The sequence below is a fragment of the Symphalangus syndactylus genome, chromosome Y, assembly GCF_028878055.3.
Source record: "Symphalangus syndactylus isolate Jambi chromosome Y, NHGRI_mSymSyn1-v2.1_pri, whole genome shotgun sequence".
Lineage (NCBI taxonomy): Eukaryota > Metazoa > Chordata > Mammalia > Primates > Hylobatidae > Symphalangus > Symphalangus syndactylus.
Window position 1 is genome coordinate 9,210,323 of NC_072448.2, and position 25,543 is coordinate 9,235,865.

General features: G+C 39.2%; 1 protein-coding gene across 6 annotated transcripts in view; it reads left to right on the forward strand.

Moving 5' to 3' along the window:
* The first annotated feature begins 485 nt into the window (after positions 1–485).
* The window catches only part of ZFY (zinc finger protein Y-linked), a 53,197-nt gene continuing 28,139 nt past the window's right edge, over positions 486–25,543 (forward strand). For 3 of the 6 annotated variants that reach the window (XR_008655058.2, XM_055269559.2, XM_055269560.2), the window contains exons 1-2: positions 486–3,377; positions 24,426–24,514. Coding sequence is in view for 3 of the 6 variants with exons in the window: in XM_055269559.2 (XP_055125534.1) it covers positions 24,454–24,514 (61 nt within the window). In the remaining 3 variants the exon portion in view is untranslated. The remainder of the gene's footprint in view (positions 3,378–24,425; positions 24,515–25,543) is intronic. The other 3 variants (XM_055269562.2, XM_055269561.2, XM_055269558.2) reach the window with 2 other exon arrangements.

Consider the following 25,543-nt stretch of genomic DNA (forward strand, 5'->3'; position numbering starts at 1 on the left):
ACCTGGGGCTTCTGAAATTATAAGAAAATGAATTTCTGTTGGTTAAACCACTCAGTGTGGTATTTTCTTATGGCCTCCATAGCAGCCTAACACACTTAGTTCTATAAAACTTTTTGAGATGTTTTAGATACAATGCCTTTAAATTTTGGTTCCGTAAAGCTTTTTGAGACATTTTAGATAACATGCTTTTACATTTTGGTATATAAATTAATTCTGTACTATTGAAGTGTCTCTGTTTTCTCAAAAACTAGCATCATCTTTTTTTTGGTAAATTCCTTCGTAGTAATGGAAAGTAAAATTCTTTTTTTTTTTCTGCTTCATTTTCTTTTGGAAAAAGATACAAAGACCTTGTACTGTGTCTTGCTTATGCAATTGTAGCTACTTTATGCAATTGTAGCTACTTTATTAAAACCTTCATCTTTGTGAGCTGGTTAGTTACGTTCGAAGCTGAGACATATTAGCAACTGTGAACAACAGATACATTTTATCAGTAATAAAAGTTTATTTGCTTTGCAGCGAGTTATTTTGTATTCACCATATACTTTTGAAATATTATCTCATCATTGTCCCTATATAAATTTTCCCTCTGTTGTTTCTTTGAGAAAATAAAAAGATGTAATATAGTTGACTTCATCGGTAGAGTCATTTATAATCTTTCTTGGACAGTAATACTTTTCTTATATGACAACTACAATTAGACCATCCTATCCTTGTCTCTTAAAGAAAGTTAACATTATGAATGAAAAGTAATGTCAAAAGCTGTTTAGTTTCATTATCTAAACTACCTCTGATCTTTTCGATTAGGAAACATCTTTTTTCCTTTATATTCCTTAGCTGTTCTTTCTGAAATGCTTTACATATTGGTAATTTTCGTAATAATACTAGGATTTTTGATAAGCATGTATTACCAATAATGTTTACTTTGTTTTTTGTGTTCTGACCACGTTGCTTACAGTTGAATGAATGACATGCGACCCCATAACATTAAATGAAGGCCTTTGGAAAATATTTGATTTACAGCTGTAATTCCAGTGCTTTGGGAGGCCATGGCTGTTACATTGAACTGGAGAATTCAAGGCTAAGTGAGCTACGAAGGTGCCACTGCACTCCAGCCTGCGTGGCAGAGCCAGATACCATCTCTAAAAACTTGAACGTTATGAGTATTTTGAAATTATGTTAATTACGTATAAATTAGGCTAGTTCTTTACTGAAAAACATTGTAAAAATACTTTTCTTTCCACAAAACACATTGTCTTAACTTGATGAAAATTTCTCAAACAAGACTTTTTAAAAATTTATTTACTTAAATACAGGATCTTGCTCTGTCATAAACGCTGGAGTGTGGTACCACAATCATAGCCCAAATAGGCTTAAGCCTCCCCATAGCTGGGACTATAGGCGTGTACCACCACACCCAGCTCTTTTCAATTTTTTTGTACAGATGGATCGCCATGTTTTCCAGGCTTGTCTCCAACTATCAGCTGAGCACAAGCTGATTTCATCTGAGCCTTCCAAAGTGTTTTGGAATTACAGGGGTGAGCTGCCTCTCATTTATCATTTTTGAAACAAAATGTAACGACTTGAGAAAAAAAGGTCAAACCAATGGTTTGAAAAGAGAATTGCTATCCAGCACTTATCTCCTTGTATCAACTATGTACCATTGGTTTTCCTTTACTAAAGCATTTTATGATTTTTAGGTGTCTCAGTTAAGGACAAGATGATTTCTGTGAATTTTAAAAATAGGTATGCCAGAAAACTAAAATACCTGGCCTCTACATTTAGAGATTACTGGCTCTGGCTCGCAGGCTGCATGCAGTGGCTTGATCACAGCTGTCCGCCTGTATCTGCTGGCCTCAAGCGGTACTCCAGCCTTGGCCTCCCAAAGCGCTCAGAGGTGAGTGACCGCGATAGGAATGTTTAACTTTTTAGTAGCAACTTTTAAACACAGTTTGGGTCCCAAGTTTAATGGGAAATTAGAGTGCATAAAAACGTAAAGTAATGAAAACGCACAATACACGTTTTTGGAGTTCATCAGTACTATCTGTTTAATAAAATGCATTTTCCTCTCAGTCTGTAAAGCCTTTTTAAACTTTAAGAGGATAATGTTGTAAGAAGACAATCCCAAAACCAATTGTTAGTTTACATTTTTTAAAGGATGTGCATAATTCATTGTTCATGAGACAATTACACAAAACTAACATTTCAAGGATGCCAAAAGATGAAATACTGCCATAAAGATCATATACTAGACACTACAAATCTTGGTCAAAATACCTACGTTAACGTAAAAAAAAATCAAATGGCTTAGTAATTGATCTAGGATAATCCTCCCCTCCTCTTGCCTGTACACTGTGGCAAGTCCATTTACTTTTTTTTTTTAAAGCCAAAGCAGGAGACAGCAGGGAATGCTGTATCTATGTATCTGCTTTCCTCCCCAACCCTAGGAATAAAGTAAACACGTTTACTGCGGGCGGGAGTCTAAGGGCCTGCAAACAATGAGATCTGTCGCCTTGGCTAGGACTGGCGCCGGGAGGCGATAGATCTCGGGAGAGCCTGGGGCAGGGTGTGAGAGATTACGAATCCGAGGTCCACCGGAGATGTCAGGGGGTGGCCTGGCCCCGTGCGGGGCAGCTTGCCTGTACGCAACCGACTGAGGCAGTGGTGCGCGAGTAGTGGTGACGGTGACGGCGGGAGCGCGGAGGAAAGGAACGTTGTGACGGAAACTCCAGCTGCCGGAGACCCCACCGCAGTGAGGTCACTGGACTCCCCGGTCTCGGGGCGTGACCGGCGCCGACCCGGGGCACCGAAAGGCCCACCGGGCGGAGGTGGCCCAACTACCATCCCGCATTTTCCTGGGTCTCTCTCCCGGGCGGCGACGTGACGTGCTGACGGCGGGCCCGTGCCGGGGAGCTGGGCCGCTTTTTGTCAGCTCCGAGCTCGGCCCCTCCTCCCTCCCTCCGCCCGCCCTACCAGCCGGAGGCCGGCCCAGTGCTGCAGAGAAAGGCCGGCCTGCAACACCCGCCGCTGTCGCCGACCGCCCGCACATCCGTCGGGTGAGTCCCGTGTGCCCCCGCGGCCGCGGGGCCTAGTGCGCGCGCAGTAACTTGGTGGTGGCGTGGTCGGCGTCACGTAGGGCGCCCTCCCCGGCTAGGCCGGCCGTCGTGGCGCTCTGTGCCGAACAGGCCCCGAGGAGGCCGCAGTTAGGCCTAGGGATTATCCGGCTACCCTGAGCGGCTGCGGAGGTGCGCTCCGTAAGCGGGTAGGGGTGGGAAAAGTTCGCCCGGTTGTCCGGAAGCCGGTTGATGGACCTGGGGTCGACGCCACTGCAGACGCAGAGCACGGCACGGGGGCGAGGAGGCGAAGGCTGCAGGCGTGAGGTGAAGGCCGCAGGCCTGCTGGGCCTATTTTCGCTATGTAAATATCCGCGAGGGGAGGAGGGACGGGGGGGCAAGATGGCGGATGCTAGGCGCCTGCTGCTGGGGAGTATTTAGAGTGTTGTCGGGAGGCGGAGCCGCCATTTTGAAGGCGGTATCTGGAAAAAAATTCCGTTATGATCCTTGAGCCGGGGATGGGGAAAAGGGCGGCGGCGGTAGTCCAGCCTCCCGCGCGACGGCGTGTCTGCGCGACGGGGCGTGCTCTTTCCCTTGGCGGCCCTTGCCTGTGTCGCCTTATGCGCGCTTACGTTCCAGACGCCTGCGGCAGCGCCACCTTTCGGCCTTCCCCTCACAGCCCATCCTTGGCTGGGTGCAGTGTCGGCTACGCTTTAGGTGACATGCCGCAGGCGTCCGTTCGGGCGTGGGAGTCATTTCGCCCCTTAGCGCTCCCGGCTCTGTGCCCTTCCGAGAGTCGATAGCCACCCGTCTCGGCAGGTGGCAGTTCGGGCACCTGGGCTCACAAGAGCACATAAATTCCAGAAAATTTTATTTTCCCCGAATTAAAGTCATTATGTGGCTGTTCAGGGACCTTCAATGCGCTTGTTTTTCAACCATCATTGCCTCCTCGAGGATTTGAAAAATAGAAGTGGAATTTATTATGAAAAGAGTTGTTAGGCACTCGTCCAATAGACAATACAGTACAAATTATACAGCACGAGGGCAGAGGAGTAAAATTTCCCCAAGGCGACTTTTCCCATTTATGTGGAAACACTTTTTTGATGAGCTGTATTTAAACGAGCTAATTTTTAGTCTGTGTACTTTTTTTGAGTAAGAGATGGAAAATAGGCAGAAGAGGTATTTTTCTTTTTGAAAGACAATTCATGCATTACTTGGAGGTTCCATGATGACATTGAGATTTTATTTGAAATTTCTTATGCAGTTTCATTTTCAAAATACTTTTGTTAGCATTTTGTACAACTTTGCTGGCAAATTGGAGCACAGTAATGTGAGCGCTGGACAGTGCTAGGTGCTAAGAAAGATTTAAAAGGCTCTTAATGCAGAACGTGACTGCAAAAAGTTTGCTGGGGGCATTTCACAGGAAGGCGAGGTTTCGGTTTGCAAAATTGGGAAAGGATTCCTGAAGTAGATGGGGTTTAGCTAGGGTGAGGAAAGGGAGTAGGAGAAATCATTACAAGAATGGAATGTCTGTAGAAAATGCAAATATTTACGGTTTGGCTGGAGTGGATAATATAGATAGGAAAGGGATACAAATTTAGGCTGTAAAAGGTAGATTCTGAAATACGTTGGTGGCACACCTGAGTTTATGCTGAGCTCTGGCTGCAGCTGTTACAAAAGTTTAAAGGTTGAGAAGCATTGAGAGCTAATAGTAAATTGTTAAGTGTTTTCGGTACTGGATAGATGATCAAGAAGGTAGCTGTTTTTTGGCCAGGTGCGGTAACTCACCCCTGTAATCTCACCACTTTGGGAGGCTGAAACGCGCGGATCACCCGAGGTCAGGAGTTCGAATCCAGCTCGAGACCGATATGGGGAAACCCCGTCTCTCCTAAAAACACAAAAAAACTAGCAAAGCATGATGGCGCGCGCCTGTAATCCCAGGTACTTGGAAGGTGGAGGTTGCAGTGAGGCGATATCGCACCACTGCACTCCAGCCTGGGGAACGAGAGAGAGTCTGTCTCAAGAAAAAAAAAAAGAATGTAGCTATTTTTTGAATTAGTCTTTGCTAGATTGCGGCTTTATTTTTGCATCGAAAGTTTACCAAATAATCTTTTGCTCGTATTATATTTAAAATTGTAAGCAAAATTGTATTTACTGTGGTTGAAAAATACAGGAAATCAGTCTGAGAGGTATGTTTAGAAAAGCAGTTTTCAGAAATGCAGTAGCCTTCAGGTGGCTTTATGAAACTTTGCCCTTCTTCTTGGGGAAGGTAATCCTCTGATGAAAATAGTCTTCAGGTAAGCAAGCTTTAAAATTCGCTGTTCACTTTACGTGTGAGGGTCCTAGTTGCAGTAGTTTCAGAGAACATGTACAGCAGTACTTCTTTCCTAGATGTTTACTAAATAAAAGGCAGGTTTTGAGTTTTCCCAGACTGCAGCACATCAGAACTCTGATGATTCAAAGAAGTCTGAAGGGAACTAGAGATTGCTGTTTTACAAAAGTGTAGCAGTATATTGCAGGAGGTAGTCAAAGCAACATTTTTTTTTTTTTTAAACAGAGTCTCGCTCTGTTACCCAGGCTGGAGTGCAGTGGCGCGATCTCGGCTCACGGCAAGCTCCGCCTCCCGGGTTCACGCCATTTTCCTGCCTCAGCCTCCAAAGTAGCTGGGACTACAGGCGCCCGCCACCACACCCGGCTAATTTTTTTGTATTTTTAGTAGAAATGGGGTTTCACGGTGTTAGCCAGAATGGTCTCCCTCTCCTGACCTCGTGATGTACCCGCCTCGGCCCCACAAAGTGCGGGGATTACAGGCGTGAGCCACCGCGCCCGGCCGTCGAAGCAAATTTTTAATGCAATCTAGTTGTTGACTTGCTAAGGGTCAACATAAACTGTAGAGGTAGTTGCCTTATGTCTTGACAGCTGAAGAGCTGTAAAGAAGATAGAACTGTATCTTGTACAGTACAGCAGCTGTAGATGTTCTAGTACATCAGCAGTGGATGTGCAAAAAGAATATAGGCAAGTGCATAGTTTTAAAGGATTTATAAGGAAATTAAGTATAAAATATTTTTTTGCCTGATGGGATAGACCTTGATGATCTGCTAGCCATTTTTTTTTTTTTTTTTTTTTTTTTGAGGCAGAGTCTCCTTCTGTCACCCAGCCTGGTTTGCGTTGTTGGTATCAGCTCACTGCCACCTCCGCCTCCTGGGTTCAAGCGATTCTCCTGCCTCAGCCTTCCAAGTAGCTGGGACTACAGTTGTGTGCCACCGTACCCAGGTTTTTGTAGTTTTGGTAGAAATGGGGTTTCACCATGTTGGTCAGGCTGGTCTTGACCTCCTGACCTCAGATGATCCACTCGCCTTGGCTTCCTGAAGTGCTGGGATTACAGGCGTGAACCACTGTGCCCGACCTCTGCTAGCCAATTATCTTGGATAAATGAGTTGTTAGTTTTTAATTTATGTGTATTTTTCAAATAGATGCCCCTTAACTTTTTTTTAAAAAGCATACAGTGCTTTTTTATATATGTATATAAATGACTCTGACTTTGTTACATTTGTATTGTCACTAATTGATATCCTTTGAATTGTTGGATTTGTGCATTCTGGCAATTGCAAACCTTTTTAGATTCTTAAATTCTTCAACCCCTGCATATGACTTTCTTACTTAATTGAGAAAGATAGATGACCATATGATACAAATGTTTGATCTCATTCATTTCATACTTTTTCTTTATTTCTTCCTACACTTTCTTTTGCCGGTGGAAGAAGTGCTGCTTTCAAAGTCCGTTTTCTCTGCTGACCCTTTTCCCTACTCTCTGCCTGCCCCTCCCTTTCTATAAATATTCATAGGTATGCTTATTTTACAAAAACCTTATCTGTCTTCTCTTTAGTTTCACTAATACTTTTATTTCTATTCTTCCCGCTTCTAAATCTGGTATTTCTCAACATGTGAAGCTGTTCCACAGCAGGTAATTGGTGTGTCACATGAAAGTGTACTGCATTTCAGAAACTCTCTGTGCTTTGTCTGCTCTGGTTATTTTCCTAACCTAAATATGGAATTTAACTTGAGATTAATTACGTGTTTTATCCAAACTTCTTCCCTGGCATCACTATCTCTTATTCTCACTCATAAAATTTCTCATCTAGCATTTACAGTTACCTACTGAACATCTCCATCCTGACCTCTTATTAACAGTCCATATTCAATATTGCTGAAACCAAATTTATCTGGCACATAGTAGGTGCCTGGTAACGTGCAGTGAACCTCTTTTGCCCTAGAGTCCCTAAAATAATTCCTGATTTTTGCTTTCTTTCTTTTCCAAACACTACTGTTTTACCAGGCTTTCTTTCATCCCTGTCACTTAGAGCAGTGTAGATATCTTTAATTAACATTTAATCTGTTGTATTCTAAATGTAGGTTTATACTTTTGTTTTCATCCATAACTTTTGAAGCCCTTAATTATAGTAGATGGTTTTTATCTTGATTTGCTCCCCTAACAGAGTGATTTGGCAGGTAAACATTATTCCAAAAAAAATTATTTGAATAATTTAATGCAGAGATTTATATGGAGTTGAATGGTCCTCCAGTTGAAATTAAGGAGCCAAGTAATGTTCTTGAATTGTGTAAGTGTTAAGGTTCATTTTTTGAAGGCAGCAGATGAAAACAGGATTCTCAGGAACATGTTTCCGCCATTGCTTTCACAATTTACCTTGACTGAGAGCCCATTCTTTTTCTTACTAAATTGTTTTAAACATGGTATTTTCATAAATACGGCTTTCTTATTTAGCTATAAAATGAAATAAAGAAGAGTTACTAGATTATAACCAAATCCTGCTTTATTGAAAGAGGAATTTGAATCTAGGAGAGGCACAAAGGAATCTACGTCAGTGGCTTTAAAAAATTAATTAGTTAATATATTAAACATGTAAATTATAAAATCTTCTGTCCTCAGTAAGCAAGTACAATCTGTTGTAACAGATTGTAACAAATATTAGTCTTTCATACTTGTTTCATATCTTTTTTTATTTAAAGAAATGGAATTCTGCAGGTCATTTTAAAGAGTTGCCTTCAGTGCTTCCCAATCCTGCTGCTTTTTCCCTAGACTGGTTTCCTTGTGTATGTTTTAACTTTAGAAAGGTATCTTATAGTATGTGTCATTTTGTGTATTTTTTATCACTCAACAGTGAGGTTTTGAGTTTCTTTCATGTTACCCGTGGATCTGATATTTTAGTTAGCAAAAGTTGGTCTAGGAACCCGTGGGGATATTTGATACCTTTTCAGATGTCTGTGAGAGGAAAACAATTTTTTAAAAAATACCAAGAAGCTATTTACCTTTTTTACTCTTATTAGCCTGTGAATGTAGTGTACGGTAGAGTTTTCAGGAGTTTCAGATGTTTCAGAAAGTTGAATGCAGAAGCAGATAGAGGAATCCACCTGTTTTATTTTAAGCCAGGCATTAAAAATATTAACAAAAAAATTGTAATTTGGAAAGTGCTTTTAATACAGTGTTATTTATCTTAATATTAATGGTTTATTAGTTTCAAGTGAATAAACATAAACTTTTCCTAAAATTACTAGGCATTAACTTTTAAAATGGTATATATTGATAATAAAACTTCCTTAAACAAAAGCTCTTTGAGAACTCTCAAATTTTTTAATTGTAAAGGAGTCCTAAGGTGAAAAAGTTTGGGAAATCATTAATCTGAATTTATTTATATTCTATTATAGTTTATAAATATACTGTGGCCTGTTTATTCATTACAAGGAATCAGTTAGATTTTCAGTCTTTTGCAATTTTGAAACAATGTGCCCATGAACATCATTGTACATGATTAACTTCTCTTGGGTTTAAGTGAAATTGGTAATCTGAAGTGTATGTGCATTGTCAACTTTACTGGAATTACCAAATTTTTTCCACATTGGTTGTATCTAGTTGATAGTAAGTTTTCTATTAGAATGTTTCTCCATATCATTACCAATGATTTTTTTTTTTTTTTTGAGGCAAGAGTCTCTCTCTGTTGCCCAGGCTGGAGTGCAGTGGTACAATCTTGGCTCACTGCAACGTTTGCCTCCTGGATTCAAGCAGTTCTTGTGCATCAGCCTCCAGAATAGCTGGGACTACAGGCACGTGCCAGCACACCTGGCTTATTTATTTGTTTATTTAGTAGAGGCAGGGTTTTGTCATACTGGCCAGGCTGGTCTCGAACTCTTGACTTCAGGTGATCTGTCTGTCTTGGCCTCACAAAGTGCTGGGATTACAGGCGTGAGCCACCGTACCTGGCTCCAAAGATTTGACAGTTTAATTTTTGAGGGTTTTAGAGATGGAATAATACCCAGTTGTTTTAATTTTGCATTTATCATGTTTCTAGTGAGGTTGAGCTTCCCCACTTGCCCACCCTCTCCCAATATAAACTGTGTGTGTGTGTGTGTGTGTGTGTGTGTGTATCTCACTGTTTCATATGCTGGAGTGTGGTGGAGTGGTCACAACTCATTGCGGCCTTGACCTCTTGGGTTCAAGCAAACCCTTTGCTTCAGCCTCCTGAAGAGCTGGGCCCAGGTGCACCCGACTACACTGGTTAATTTTTTGATTGTTATTTTTCATAGACACCGGTCTTGAACTCCTGGGCTGAAGCACTCTTCCTGCTTTAGCTTCCCAGACTGTTGGAACTACAGGTGTGAGCCACCATGCCTGGCCTGGGGCTTCTTTTAACGTTCTTTTGGGTATATTTTGTTGAGTAGGATGCAGTTTGAGGTAATCCTTTTAGTGTTTTCATATACAGGTTGGAATTTTTGTGTCTGCAATACATTTTCCTGTTAAAAAGGACATAAAGATGCTGTCTTCTATTTGTTTTTAAAACTGATTTAAAGTTTTGTGTTTTACAAAAATATGTAGGGCATGAATCTTGGATATCTTTTGTATTTTTTACAGAATTGCAATTTATTTTTCTTCATATGGCTTTATTTCGTTTAGCTTTTCTCTCCATTGATATGTAATGCAGTTTATGTGGTATATCAGATTCCTTTATGTATTTATGCATTTTTAGTTTCTCTATTTTGTTTTCAGTGTTTTATTTGCTTCTCTGTTTGCTGTCTTTTAAAACTGACTTTATAATCAAATGTTGATATGTATATTTTGTTTAGAATTGTTTTAGCTTTCTTTTCTTTTTTAAAATTGAGATGGAGTCTTGCTCTGTTACTAGGCTGTAGTGTAGTGGCACTATCTAAACTCACTTCAGTCTCCACTTCCCAGGCTCAAGTGATCCTCCCATGTCAGCCTCCTGATTGTTTTAGTTGTTTTTCTTCTACTCATTTTAGGGTTTTTCAGTTTTCGTAGGCTGGGTACAGTGGCTCATGCTTGTAATCCCAGCAGTTTGGGAGGCTGAGGCTGGCAGGTCACCTGAGGTCTGGTGTTTGAGACCAGCCTGGCCAACATAGTAAAACACAGTCTCTACTAAAAATACAAAAATTAACCAGATGTGGTGGCAGGTGCCTGTAATCTCAGCTATGGGAGAGGCTGAGGCAGAAGAATTGCTTGAACCTGTTATGCAGAGAGGTTGCAGAGAGGTTGCAGTGAGCCGAGATCGTGTCACTGCATTCCAGTCTGGGCAACAGGGAGACTCCATCTCAAAAAAAAAAAAAAAAATCCTGGTAAAACTTTCAAGTTTTGTATATGTATCACATTTATAGAATATGTATATACACAGAGACACACATGGTTTTGGTGAATTTAGTACATAATCATAAATACTTCTTGTGTGCTAGCACTATTCTTTTTTGAGATGGAATCTCACTCTATCACCCAGGCTGGAGTGCCATGGCCCAATTTCGGGTCATTGCAACCTCCCGGGTTCAAACGATTCTTCTGCCCCAGCCTCCGAAGTAGCTGGGATTACAGGCACCTGCCATCATGCCTGGCGAATTTTTGTGTTTTTGTAGAGATGGGGTTTTACCATGTTGGCCAGCTGGTCTTGAACTCCTGACCTCAGGTGATCCGCCTGCCTTGGTCTCCCACAGTGCTGGGATTACAGGTGTGAGCCACCGCACCCGGCCACTAGCTCTGTTCTTGAGGTTTATTAATATATTAGCCCATTTAATCTATGTATCACTCCCTAAGGTAAAATGTTTTATACCTTTTTTTTTTTTTTAAATATGAGAGAGGGTCTTGCTCTTACCAGGCTGGAGTGCACTGATGCATGATTATGGCTCACTTCACTCTTGGACTTCTGGGTTCAAGTGATCCTCTTACTTCAGCCTCCCAAGTAGTTGGAACTACAGGCACAAACCACCGTGCACACCCAGCGAGTTTTTTATTTTTTATAGAAATGGGGACTGACTGTATTGCCCAGGCAGGCTCTGAACTCCTGGGTTGCAGTGATCCTCCCATCTCTGCCTTCCAAAGTGCTAGGATTACAAGTGTGAGTGAGCCACCTTCCCTAGCTTTATACTGTATTTCTGATAAGAAAGTCTATAGGCCATGATATTATATATACATATAATTAAGTGCTGGAGTAGGTTTTGAATTTGACCATCTAGGTCCACTGTCCATATATACACAATATGTGTGTGTGTGGAAATTTATGGGGTACAAGTACATACACATATTGCATGGCATATACATAGATGCATTTGTTATATATATAGAAATGTATACATAGAGATGGTAGAGTAGCTATCTCCTAAGTAACATACATTACACCCATTAAGTAATCTCTCATTATCCAACTCGCTTCCACCCCTTTACCCTTCTGAGTCTCTAGTGTCAAGTCCATCTGTACACATTAGTTAGCTCCCACTTATGAGATAACATGGCATTTGTCTTTCTGTACCTGGTGTATTTCACTTAAGATAATAGCCTTCAGTTTCACCCATGTTGCTGCAAAAGACATGATTTCATTCTTTTTTTAATAGCTGACTAGTATTCTGTTGTGTATATATACCACTGTTTTTTTTTTTTTTTCTTTTGAGACAGAGTCCCACTGTCTTGCACAGGCTGGAGTCCTGTGGCATGATCATAGCTCACTGCAGCCTTGACTTCCTGGGCTCAAGTGATCCTCCCACCTCAGCCTTCTGTGCAGCTTTGAGTATAGGTGTACACCACCATGTCCAGATAATTTTTATATATTTTTGTAGAGATGGGGTCTTACTATGTTGCTCAGACTGGTCTTGAATTCCTGAACTTAAGTGATCCTCCCACCTCAGCCTCCTTTGTAGCAGGGAGTATAGGACACTCACCATGACTGGCTAATTTTTTTTTTTCTTTTTTGAGACCGGGTCTCACTCTCACCCAGGCTGAAGTGCAGTGTTGCTCATTGCAACCTCCACCTCTCAGGTTCAAGCGATTCTCGTGCCTCAGCCTCCCAGGTTTAGTCCCAGCACCTGCAGCTGGGACTACAGGTGCACCTCACCATGCCTAGTTAGTTTTTGTATTTTTGGTAGAGATGAGTTTTCACCATGTTGGCAAGTCTGGTCTTGAACTCTTGGCCTCAAATGACCAGGCTGTCAGCCTCCCAAAGTGCTGAGATTACAGATATAAGCCACTGTGCCTGGGCCTAATTTTTGTATTTCCTTTTTTGTAGGGATAGGGGTGTCACTATGTTGCTCAGGTTGGTCTTGAACTCCTAAGCTCAAGCGATCCACCTTGGCCTCCAAAATTGTTGGGATTACAGGTGTGAGCCAACGTGCCTGGCTAATTTTTCTTCCCTTTTTTTTTTTTAATTTTTATTTTTTAAATATGGAACGCTGCATGAATTTGCAGTTTCTTTGTTTCCTTTTTTTGTTTGTTTTTTTTGGAGACAGGGCCTCTCTTCTGTTACCTAGGCTGTAGTGCCAGGGCTAGTTATTTATTTATTTTTTTTGAGACAGGGTCTCACTTCTGTTATCCAGGCTGGAGTGTGGTGCCTGATCATGGCTCACTGCAGCCTTCACTTCCTGGGCTCACATGATCCTTTCACCTCAGCCTCCCCAGTAGCTGGGACTGCAGGTGCACACCCCCATTCCTGTGTAAATTTTTTTTTTTTTTTAGTTTACTTTTTGGTAGAGGCAGGGTTTCACTATGTTACCCAAGCTGGCCTTGAACTCTTGGGTCCAGGTGATCCTCCTGTCTCAGCCTTCAAAAGTCTTGGGATTACAGACATGAGCCATGGCCTCCAGCTGTGCCACATTTTCTTTCTGCATTCATTCATTGATGAACACATAGGTTGTTTCCATGTGTTTGCTACAGTGAGTAGCTCTATGATAAATATAGTTCTTTGAGAAATCTCTTTACAGTTTTCCACTGGGGTTGTACTAACATACTATACCTACAATATGTTATATTGCTTTTTATAGAGATCTTGGAAGATTTTGGATAACTATACCAAGATGTTGTGTGACTTTTGTTGCCATTATGAATAACAGTTTCAAAAAGTTATACTTACCGGTTGTTGTAATTTATAATAGAAATCCTATTGACTTTCAGCAACCTTGCTGCAAATCCCATGATCATATTTCATAGATTCTGAGATGTATAAATCTTCATATTTTAGCACTTCTAAAATCAGAATGTATTTTACCATGGTTAGAGTCCTATAATCAGTTTTCCAATTTATAAGTTGTTCATTTTGTCATCACTTCAAATGAATTGCATCCATTTTTGGCACTAATCAGGTTGCTGATACGTGCCAAACAGTGTAACTGTAAATAAAATAAATTTCCTTTGGATAAATTGAAGCAGATATTTATTTATTTATTTATTTATTTATTTATTTATTTATTTATTTATTTGGAGAAGGAGTCTCACTCTGTTGCCCAGGCTGGAGTACAGTGGCGTGATCTCAGCTCACTGCAATGTCCGCTTCCTGGATTCAGGCTGTTCTCCTGCCTCAGCTTCCTGAGTGGCTAGGATTGCAGGCGTGCACCACCATGCCTGGTTAATTATATATATTTTATATATTTTTAGTAGAGACGGGTTTTCACTAGGCTGTTTTTGAACTCCTGACCTCGTGATCTGCCTGCCTCAGCCTCCCAAAGTGCTGGGATTACAGGCATGAGCCACTGTGCCTGGCTGAAGGAAATGGCCAGAGGCAGTTTTGATTGGCCCTTGGTTCAGTCAGAGGTTAATTGGTTATATGTTGAGTACAAATATGTTGTAATGTATTTATTACATATTTTCTAATTTTGGAGAGCAGTTCCTTACCATATATTAGCGTGATTCAGTTGAGGGAAAAAGATGAAACAGACTTTTGTCAAATGGTAAAGTACTAGCATCAGAACTTGCAAAGTAGTTGTCTTTGACTTGAAATAATATTCTAGAGATGATAATTTAGTATGCTTCATCATTACCACTGTTGTTATCAAGATGACTCTATTGTTAGAAAGATAAGGACATTGAACAGCAGTGAATAGAAAAGTGAGTGAGAGTAGCACTCTGAATTCAAATAAATTTTATCAATACCCTGAGCCAATTTCCTTTGGATGTTATTTTCCTTTCTATGTATGCGTAAGAGTGGTGTATGATTTTTAAAAACTGTGTGAATAAATCTAAAAGAACTTGAGTATATCAATTTACTTGGCAATGTTTGTTCTTAGTGGTATATAAAGGCTTATCCTACAATTGTGAGCATGTAGACATAGTGAGATTCAGCAGTAATAACGATGATTTTTTTACATTTTTTGTATAATTATATTATCTGGGAAGAGTGATGTTAGATTTCTTTTCCAGTGGTCCAGATTTTTTAAAAGAAGTGTTTCCAGTGTTATATCCTTAAATACTGATGTTAAAAAGTTTTCTTGGGAAGATATTCTTTAAGCTTCCTTCCATTCACAATTTGACAGTTTTTTTTTTTTAAATGAAAGGGAGTTGAATTTTTAAGATAACTTTGGTTACATCTGTTGATTTTCCCCTTTAATTTATTAATGTGCTTAATTGCATTAACAGAGTTTCTAACTTTAAACATTCTTTGAATCACCTGGATGTTTAATATTTACATTGCCTTATTGTAGTCCTATCTGCATAGTCTCATAGATGCTAATAGAATAGAAACAAAATTACAGTCCTGTAATTTTTTTTTTTTTCACAGTTTGATAAGGTTATGTTAAACTCATGTAATGAGGGTTTCTCTCTTTCTGGACACAGGTTGCCTACTAAAAAGGGATTCGTTGTTTCTTAGAAGTTAGATAGAATTTCCTTGTATATTTACTTGTTCTTGGAGTCTTTTTATGAATTTTTATTTATTTTTTTTTTTGAGGTGGAGTCTTGTTCTGTTGCCCAGGCTGCAGTCAGTGGTGCAGTCTTGGCTCACTGCCACCTTTGCCTCCCGGGTTCAAGCAATTCTCCTGCCTCAGCCTCCTGAGTAGCCAGGATTACAGGCATGGGCCACAATGCCCAGCTAATTTTGTATTTTTAGTAGACACGGGGTTTCTTCATGTTGGTCATGCTGGTGTTGAACTCCCGGCATCAGGTGATCTGTCCGCCTTGGTCTCCCCTTAAAGTGCTGGATTATAGATGTGAGCCACCATGCCTGGCCGTGAATATTTTTTTGACATTCGATATATTGAAAGTTTCTTTCATGGTGATATGTCTTTGGCTTTTCTTGAGTAGGTTCTTGTTGCTTATGAAGAATTTTTAATGTCCTAGAAATATATTTATAAATATGATATAAATATTTATAGTTTTATCTTATGACTTATAAAACATGTATAATTCTATCAGTTTGCTTCCTTTTTTCTGCTAACCTTTTTACATTTTGCCATTTTTCTTGCCAAATACGAATTCGATTATATTTTTTAAGCAATTTTTTTGTTGATGCTTTTTGTCTATCTTTTGTTTCCTTTTGCTTGAGTTTATTATGCCTTTTTTTTTCAGTTTTCTGTGTGTGTGTATGTAGGAGGCTTAGCACATTTGTATTTAATTTCACTTTTTACAATATATGCAATTAAAGCCGTTCCCCTCCACTCCCCTCTTTTGACTCAGCATTTCACTGCGTTGCCTAGGCTGAAGTGGAGTAGTATGATGTCGGCTTACTGCAACCTGTGCCTCCAGGTCCAAGCAATTCTTGTGCCTGAGCTTCCCAAGTAGTTGCATGCCATCAAACCCGGCTAATTTTTTATGTGTTTTTAGTAGAGATGAGGTTTAACCATATTGGCCAGGACCATGTTGTTCAGGCTGGTCTCGAACGCCTGACCTCAAGTGATCCTCCCACCTTAGCTTCCAAAGTGCTGGGATTAGAGGTGTGAGCCACTGCACCTGGCCTCTATAGGTATTTTACTTGTTACCCCTGAATTATTTAAGTTTTTCCCTATGTTTTCAAATGTATGTATTTATTGGGCTGTATTTTTTAGGTGCCTGTGTTTAGGACTATTACATATTATGTCACTATTTTCTTTTTAACATTAAGACATGATGTATTTCAACACTGATGGTGATTCTTGTCTTAAAATGTGTTTTGGTTAATTTCTGGCTTTTTTGTTTGTTAATATGCCTTTTTAAAAAATCTTTTTGTACCTCTTATAAAAATTATATAATTTTTTAAAAACTAAAGAGTATGTAATGGTTTTAATTTTAATCTCCTATTAACAAAGGCATGCAAGGAAGATTTTTTTTTTGAGAGCTGGGATCTCACTATGTTGCCCAGGCTGGTCTTGAACTCCTGGGCTCAAGCAATCCAACCACCTTGGCCTCCCAAAGTGCTGGGATTATAGACATGAGCCAACCTGGCTGGCCACAAGGAGGATTTTAAACATAACCTGTTGAGTGAGTATCATTTCCAGGTGTGTTTAATCTCTTATTTAGGAAATCTTTTTAAATCTCTTTCCATTGTATTTTATGTTATCTGTTTGCCAATATTTCATATGAGTTCCCATCTCTTTTCTGGCTTTTTATTGTACTGGATGATTTTATCTCACCATCTTTTTAAACAACAGCTTATAAATAAATTGTTTCTACTTAATGTCGTTTCAGTTATTTTGTTTTAATGTTAAACCCAGTTACTTGATTTCAGGCAGTAGAAAGATGATCAGTGTGTTTATTTTCTATTTAAACTTCTACTTGAAGACAGGGTTTGGTGGCCAGGAAAAAAAGGGAAGTTTAACATTTGCTTTATCATAAAAAGATTGGTTGAGTGGAGTAGCAGATAAGAAAAAAAAAGGTGAATTTTTAAAATAAGTAGGATATATTAAGTTAAAAATATGTGGGCCAAGCGCAGTGGCCCCCACCTGTTATTCCCAGCACTTTGGGAGTCTGAGACAGCTGGATCATCTGAGGTTGGAGTTTGAAACCACCCTGGCCAAACATGCTGGAACCCTAGCTCTACTAAAAAAAAAAAAAAAAAAAAAAAGTAGCTGAGCTTGGTGGCGGGCACCTGTAATCCCAGCTACTCGGGAGGCTGAGGCAAGAGAATTGCTTGGAACCTGGGGAGTGGAGGTTGCAGTGAGCCGAGATTGCACCCGTGCCAGTGCACTCCAGCCTGGGCAAAAACAGTGAGACTCCATCTCAAAAAAAAAAAAAAAAAATTGAGGAAAGTCAGATAGAAGTTAAAAGCATTACAGTGGTATCAAAGAAATGTGTATAACATGTCATATTAATGTTTTCTGAGTATTTTGATATGGAAGAAAATTGGACTATAGAAAATCAGGATAAAACTTTTAAAATATGATGCAAAGTAGCTTGAGATTTTATTTCTATAGATGAAATAAAAATTATGAATTTGTTTCATCTTCCAAAAATCAGATTTAATTGTAATCCTGTGTACTAATTATTTGAATGAACAGAATGAATTAAATGGTGGATTCAGTTTTGGCTGACAGAATTGTGTGATAGTACAGTAATGGTATTTTCGCTGAAATGCACTGCATGATAATAAAGAAAATATACTCAAGGGCTTTGTCAGTTTTCTAAGAGCTGTTGCAGGTCTTGATATTCACATAATTCTCCTTTGGAAAGAAATAACTTCCGAGCTTACAGTTGTGTTTTTCTTTCTACAGTTGTAATTTCTTTCTACAGTTATAAAGGGAGATCTATATTTAAGCCAATGGCCATGACTGTGATTGAACTTTTTTTTTCACTTTCACCAGTTTTTTATACATATATTGTAGGATTTACATTTTTCATCTTACAACATAATTGCTTTGTAATTACTTTGTATTGTTGTCATGTTGCTGTATTTGCCATTCAGACTGATTAACAAAGACAATGTGTTGAGTGGGAAGCAGTTACAGTTTATAAAGGGAGGACTTTGCATTTTTTAGTTGAGTAATCTCCAGTTTTTCTTATTCACCTATCTTGTTAAACTATTACTTATTTTTAAACATACAATGTAGACATTTAAAGGATGAGATTTTAAAATATATAAAAACAAAAGTTTTGATTTTTGTCTTTTTACATCCATTCCCTAAATGTGTTCAAGTACTACTTTAGAGACTAGTAACATGCTAAATATGTTTATTCTTAGGACTTTTGTTTTCCTCTCCAACCATAAAACTCTTGAGACTAAGATAATGAACATTCAGATAACTTAAAAGTAGACTAAATGAAGATATTGTGAAACAAGTGAAACTAGACAATAGGGAATTAAAAGATTAAAAAATAAGTAGTTGAAATTTATATGAGGAGTAAAATGGAATGAAGTCCCAGATTATGATACAGAGTACTGAGACAAACAATAGACTTGGTGGTTTGACACCATAAATGAAAGATGTTCTTTTGCCACAGTGTGTCATTGAGCAGACTTCTTAGCATTTTAAGCTTCAATTTCCTTAATTGGAAAATAGGATTGGTCATATCTACTAGTTATGGTGAATTAAATAGATGGTTTATACAAAGGGCTTAACAGATTTTTGCATCTAACAAATTATGCCACCTTTTAAAAAATGGGTGAAGTTAGAATAAATTAAAACAAACATGGACACAAGTTAAAAAGACTAACATTTGACTTTTATTTCTGACTTTATTAAAGAAGCCTATAGCAGGCTAACATCCAATGCTTTGAAGTAAATGTAATGAAACAATCTATCTTTCTCATAAATTCATATATTAAATCTAAGAGGACCTAAATTAAAGAATAGATATGGAGTAGAAAAGTTAATATTTTAAAGATGCTATTTCTTTTCAGATTTATCAGTATAGATTGATATAGTTCCAGTCAAAATCTGATAGGGTTGCTTCAAAAATTTAAATATATGACAGATAAATAGAAATATAACAATAGATCACATAACAATATAAACACACATAACATTACATCAGTGAGGTGAAACTTGATAGAGAGATGTATGAAATGCACAAGCAGACTTTCCAGAAAAAACACATTAGATATAAATGTTTATTTTTTTTCAATAAGGGGGTTAGAAGTTATTATTTTTTCTTTTTTTGAGACAGAGTCTTAAAAAGCTTCATAGCTTACTGCAGGCTTAAACTCCTAGGCTCAAGCAATCCTCTGTCCTCATCCTTCTTGATGGCTGGGACTACAGGGGCGTGCCACCACACCCAACTAATTTTTTTTTTTCTTTTTTTAGTATAGAAAAAGTTTCACTGTGTTGCCTGAGCTGGTATTGAACTCCTGGCCTCAAGCAATCCTCTTGCCTTTGCTGTTTCAAGTGTGAGCCACCATGCGCAGTCACATTTTTTTTTCCTTTTTTTGAGACAGTCTAGTTCTATTGCCCAGGCTAGAGTACAGTGACAAGATTATAGCTCACTGCAGCCTCAACTTCCTGGGCTCAAGCAGTTGTCCCACCTCAACCCCCCAGATAACTGACTACGGCCACCCACTATCATGATTGGTTAATTTTTATATTTTTCGTAAAGATGGGGTTTCACCATGTTGGACAGGCTGGTTTTAAATTCCTGGGTTCAGGCATTCCACCTGCCTTAGCCACCCAGAGTGCTAGGATTACTGGGGTGAGCCACGGCACCCAACTTGGCCAAAAAATTAAAGTCTGTGATGCTTATTAGTTTTTGGGAAATAGGTACTCTCACGTTACTTGTGAAAGTTAATAAATGTTTTTTTTTTTGAGACGGACTCTCGCTTTTTCACCCAGGCTGGAGTGCAGTGGCTCAATCTCGGCTCACTGCAAGCTCCGCCTTATTTTAGCAATATTGCTAGCTGTGATGGCTTACATTTGTAATCCCAGTACTTTGGAGGCAGAGGCAGGCAGTTACTTTGAGGCCAGGGTTGGAAGACCAGCTTGGTCAATCTATTGAGACCCTCATGTCTACAAAAAAAAAAAAAAAAAGTCAAGCATGTTGGTAAGTGCCTGTAGTCTCAGCTACTCTGGAGACTGAGATGAGAGGATTGCTTGAGTGTGGGAGGTCGAGGCAGTAGTGAGTCATGATCACACCAGTGCACTCTATCCTGGGTGACAGAGCAAGACCCTGTCTCAAAAAAGAAAAAACCCATATATATACATATACACACACACACATACACACACTTACACATACACACACACACACATATATATGTTTGTAGAATGCTTTTCTACTTTACATTGGTTTATTTCTCCTTTTTTGGTTTACTAGCTATTAGTTGTTTTCTCATCTTCATACCACTGTAGCTAGGACTGAAGGCATGCACCACCACATCTGGCTAATTTTGCAGTTTTTTATAGAGACAGCATCTTGCTCTGTCACCTAGGCTCGAGTGCAGTGGTGTAATCATAGCTCACTGTCATGGCTACATGACCTCTCAGGCTCAAATGATCCTCCCCTGCCTCAGCTTCCCAAGTAGCTGGGACCACAGGTGCACCATGACATCCAGCTAATTTTTAAATTTTTTTGTAGTGAAGGGATCCAACTATTTGCCTAGGTCTCTCAGAATGCTGGGATTACAGGATTAAGCCACTACACCTGGCCTAAATTATTTTTCAGAGTGGATCCTCTGGATCATTCCGCTTATTTGTCTTCCAATTCATCTGATCTCTAAGCTTGGTTCTTACTACAACGGCATGGGAAATTACTGTTAAATCATGGGAACTTATCTTTCACCTTACTTATCAAAATTGTGATAATATTATTACCATTAAGAGCATGGTTTCGTTCTGGTTATAGGAACAAATTGGCAGTTGTAACCCAAGAAAACTTACTAATGTAAAGGTGTGGTCATCTTTACAGTGAAGGGCAAAAAAACCTTTTTTGCCTCTGTCAGTTTTCGCCATGATAAAATAGGACAATAATCACTCAAATGTGTTGTTGAAGAATGATTGCTCACTATAGTGAAGATTGGATTGGTGGGCAGCCCTTATCATAGGCTCAAGTACATAGTAGGGATATGTATATGACGTAAAATTATACCTAACCCCCTTTCATTCAAGATTTTGAGTTTGTAGCTGTTGTGCTGAATAGAGTCCTAGAATACAGCAGTTAGTGGTTGGTTTCTCACTTGTTTGAGCTCTTTGCTTCTCTTTATTGCCTATTTCAGAATGATTAAACCAGAATTTAGCTATCTGTGGCATACATGTCTGGTTACATAAATGAGACACTAGTACTACCTCCCTAGGTCACTGATAGCGACATTTTCCTGCATTTATAAATATTTGTAAATATTAGCAGTTATTGACCCTGCTAATGACAGTTGACTAGGTATAGCTTCACTTTTTCAAGACCTTACCTCCTAGAAAACTCTAGGATGTTGAGTGCCAGGGTAAAAACATAAAGATTGTTTGAAGAATGACATGCTGTCCAGCTAGGTTGCAAAGTTGAGTAATAACAGTAAATAAGTCATGTGGTAACTTGGGCTAATAACGTGGAGGTCACTGAATATTGGAGAACTGCTCCTTAGTAAGGGAGTGATCAAAGCAGTGCTTCAAGAAGACTCATCTGGCTACAGATTGTAGGAATGCCTTGTTAGTTGGAATTACAAGACCCCCTTCTTATAATAGTTTTCCTAGTCATTTGTTTTGGAAGTGTTACAAAGGCCATTTCAGAAGCTATTTTCATTTCTAGGGATCAGAAAATAGGGAGCTTAGAGTGGTTGGTGATAATGGGAATACAAGCAGGGCAAACATGACAGAGAAATTGTGGAGAAGAAATTGACAAGATCTGAGAAACCAACTGTCAGGGAAGGAGGAAAAGGCCAGTGATTGTGTCAGGAGAAATCTGGGTTTTAATTTTTGAAGATGCTCAGTAAACGGTCTGATGGAGATGTTAGGTCCTTCTCAGTGTGTGGATTTTGGGGATCATCTTCATGTAAGTGGTCATTAAAAACTGTGGAAATAAATGAGAAAGTAATACAGATGAAAGCTGAATGCGAAACCTTGGGCAAGACTATAGTAGCCATCAGTTAAGAAGGTGAGAAGAGAACTAGGATATCATATAAAGAAAGAGGAAGGAGGGAGTTTCAAAATTAAAGGAACTGATCATATATCAGACTCTAACAGACAGGCTAAGGAAGATGAATACCTGAAACAGGAAAGTTATTCTACAAGTTGATCTTTTTTTTTTTTTTTTGAGATGGAGTCTTGCTCTGTTACCCAGGCTGGAGTGCAGTGGCGTGATCTTGGCTCACAGCAAGCTCCGTCTCCCGGGTTCACGCCATTCTCCTGCCTCAGCCTTCCGAGTAGCTGGGACTGCAGATGCCCGTCACAACGCCCGGCTAATTTTTTGTGTTTTTAGTAGAGACGGGGTTTCACTGTGTTCGCCCCAATGGTTTCGATCTCCTGACCTTGTGATCCACCCGCCTCAGCCTTCTAAAGTGCTGGGATTACAGGCATGAGCCACCATGCCTGGCCCACAAGTTGATCTTTTATTAGAACTAATGAAATTGCTGTTCTTAGGAAAATTAGAAGATCAATAATCCAACAAATCACATTTATTGTATCATTAATTGCCTTAATTTCATGTGGTTTTCTTTAATTATGCAGAGAAGATTAGTGTGCATTTATAATTTTATTATTAGATTTTTTTTAAGAGGGGAAAAATTAATAAAACCAGAGATCATCTAGGTAGAGGGAGCAGTGACAATTTATTTAGAGCAGGTGCTTTCTTTCTTTTTTTGTGGTTGACTAAATATTACTGTAGTCATCATGGCCTTTTTATATGAAGCAGTTTGAATGTCATAAAACACACTTTCTTTAAATTGAGTAGATCTGTCTCAGAGGTGTCACTTTGGAAATCCATTTGTTTCTCACTTGCATATTGCCTTAATTATCATATAGTTTAATATTTGAAAATTGACACACATAAGTGACCATAATACGTGCTAAAAATAGAGTAAGGGAGCTGGACATAGTGGCATGTGCTATTAGTCCTAGCTGTTTGGGAGGCTGAAGTAAGAGGATTACCTGAGCCTAGGAGTTGGAGGCTACAGTAAGCTATGATCATGTCACTGCACTCCAGTCTGGGTGACAAGATGAGACCCTGTCTCTAAGGAGAGAGAATGGGGAGGGCTTTTAAGCTACACAGAAATCTGAAGAGTGCTTATAATTATTAGGAATTTTGAGTTTTTTACCATTTTGTTAATTTACTGTAGAAAGACTGGAGACTGTATTAAATATAGAGATGTAATACAGTCTTGCAGCAAAAACCTACAGAATGTGTTAAAGTTGAGACTTAAAAGAATCATGGGGGCCAGACACAATAACATTCCTGTAATCCCAGTACTTTGTGAGGCTGAGGTGGGAGGATTGCTCAAGCTCAGGACTTTGACACCAGCTTGGGCAACATAGTTAGACCTTGTCTATACAAAAAAAATTTTAAAAATCAGCCAGGTTCGGTGGCACACGCTTGTAGTCTCAACTAGTTGGGTGAGGGGTGAGTGTTGCTTGAGCCTGGGAAGTTGAGGCTGCAGTGAACTGTGCCATTTACAGTTTAGTCTGTATGACAGAGCCAGAGACCCTGTTTACAAAAAAAAAAAAAAAATCATGGGGGTTACTGATAGAAGGCAAGAGGGAGTCATCTGGTGTGTAAGAAATGTTCTGTATCTTAATATAAATAAGGCAAATGCCAGTTAACACTTATGTACTTAATATAAATAATGCAAATTCCAGTTAACACTTACGTAAAAATTTGTCATGCTAAATACTTAAGCATTGTGAATTTTAGGTAAGATAATTGAACTTTTTAAAAAGTCTAAAAAAGCCAGGTATGGTGGCCTGTAGTCCTACCCACTCAGTAGTCTGAGGGGGGAAGAATTACTTGATCCCTGGAATACCAAGCTAGTGTGAGGAACGTAGCAAGACCCAGTGTCTTTAAAAAACAAAAAGAAACACTGTCCGTCTGTTTGATTTGATCTACCTGCCCTTTCCTGTCTTGTTGCAGCCCATGTATCACTGGAAATCAATTTGTTCCCTTTAATTTTACATGGATAGGTTATCGAAAAATAATTTCAGCATTTCAGAAATGTGAACATCATGACATTTTAATATGTGACATAAAAATTAATGTTTGGTATACTTTATTCCCTGGTTTAGGAGCTGTGACTAATGAGAATTAAAGGCCATGGATGAAGATGAATTTGAATTGCAGCCTCAAGAGCCAAACTCATTTTTTGATGGAATAGGTATTACTATTTCTTGGGTTGTTTCACTTCCCATCTGCCAGCTTTTGAATTACTTATCAAAATTGCAGAATATGATGTTAATTCATATTTAAGTACTTAGGTCCATACTTAGGTCCTGTCAGAATCTCATAGCCAACTCATAATCTTGTTAGTTAAGCCATCAATATCAAAATATTACTGTTACCCTTCAGTTATTCCAATTTTTCCAGTTATGCAACTAAGTCCTGCTAGTTCTCCCTTTGAAATGTTTTCTGTTTGTGCTAGTTATCTATTTTTCCATTGATAAATTTCAGCAAATTTACTAATCTAAAACAGGACAAATTTATCTCAGAGTTCTATGGGTCAGAAATGTGGCTCAACTGAATTCTGTGTGTAGAATTATACAAGATTAAAATTAAGATGTTGGCCAGGTATGGTGGCTCACATTTGTAATCTCATTGCTTTGGAAGGCTCAATTGTGAGGATTGCTCGAGATCGGGAATTAGAGACCATCCTGGGTGGTGGGCAACACAACGGAAACCTGTGTCTACAGAAAAAAAAATTTTTTTTAATTAGCTGAGCATGGTGGTGCATACCTCTAGTTCTAGCTGCTCTGGAGGCTGAGGTAGGAGGATTGCTTGACCAGAAGTTAAAGGCTGTGGTGAGCTATAATGGCACAGCTGTATCCTAGCCTGGGTAACAGAACAAGACAGTGTCTCAAAAAAAAAATAAATAAAAAATAATAGTCAAGCTATCTGCAGAGCTGGAGGCTCTTGACTTCCAGGAATATCCATACTTTAGCCAAATTTAGTTTCTTTTTGTTGTACAATGGAGATACTGTTGTTCCCTACAGTTCATCATCCAGGGCCATTTTTTGCTTCCAGAGCCTGCCCACATTTCCTCTCATGCTTTGCATGGTGGTTTCCTGAAGCAACAGTGAGTGGAGTCCGTCTGATGCTTTTAATCTTTCTGATCTTTGATAATTGCCCAATTTTAAGTTCATAATCTTAATTATACCTGAAAAATCTCTTTTGCCATATCATGTAACGT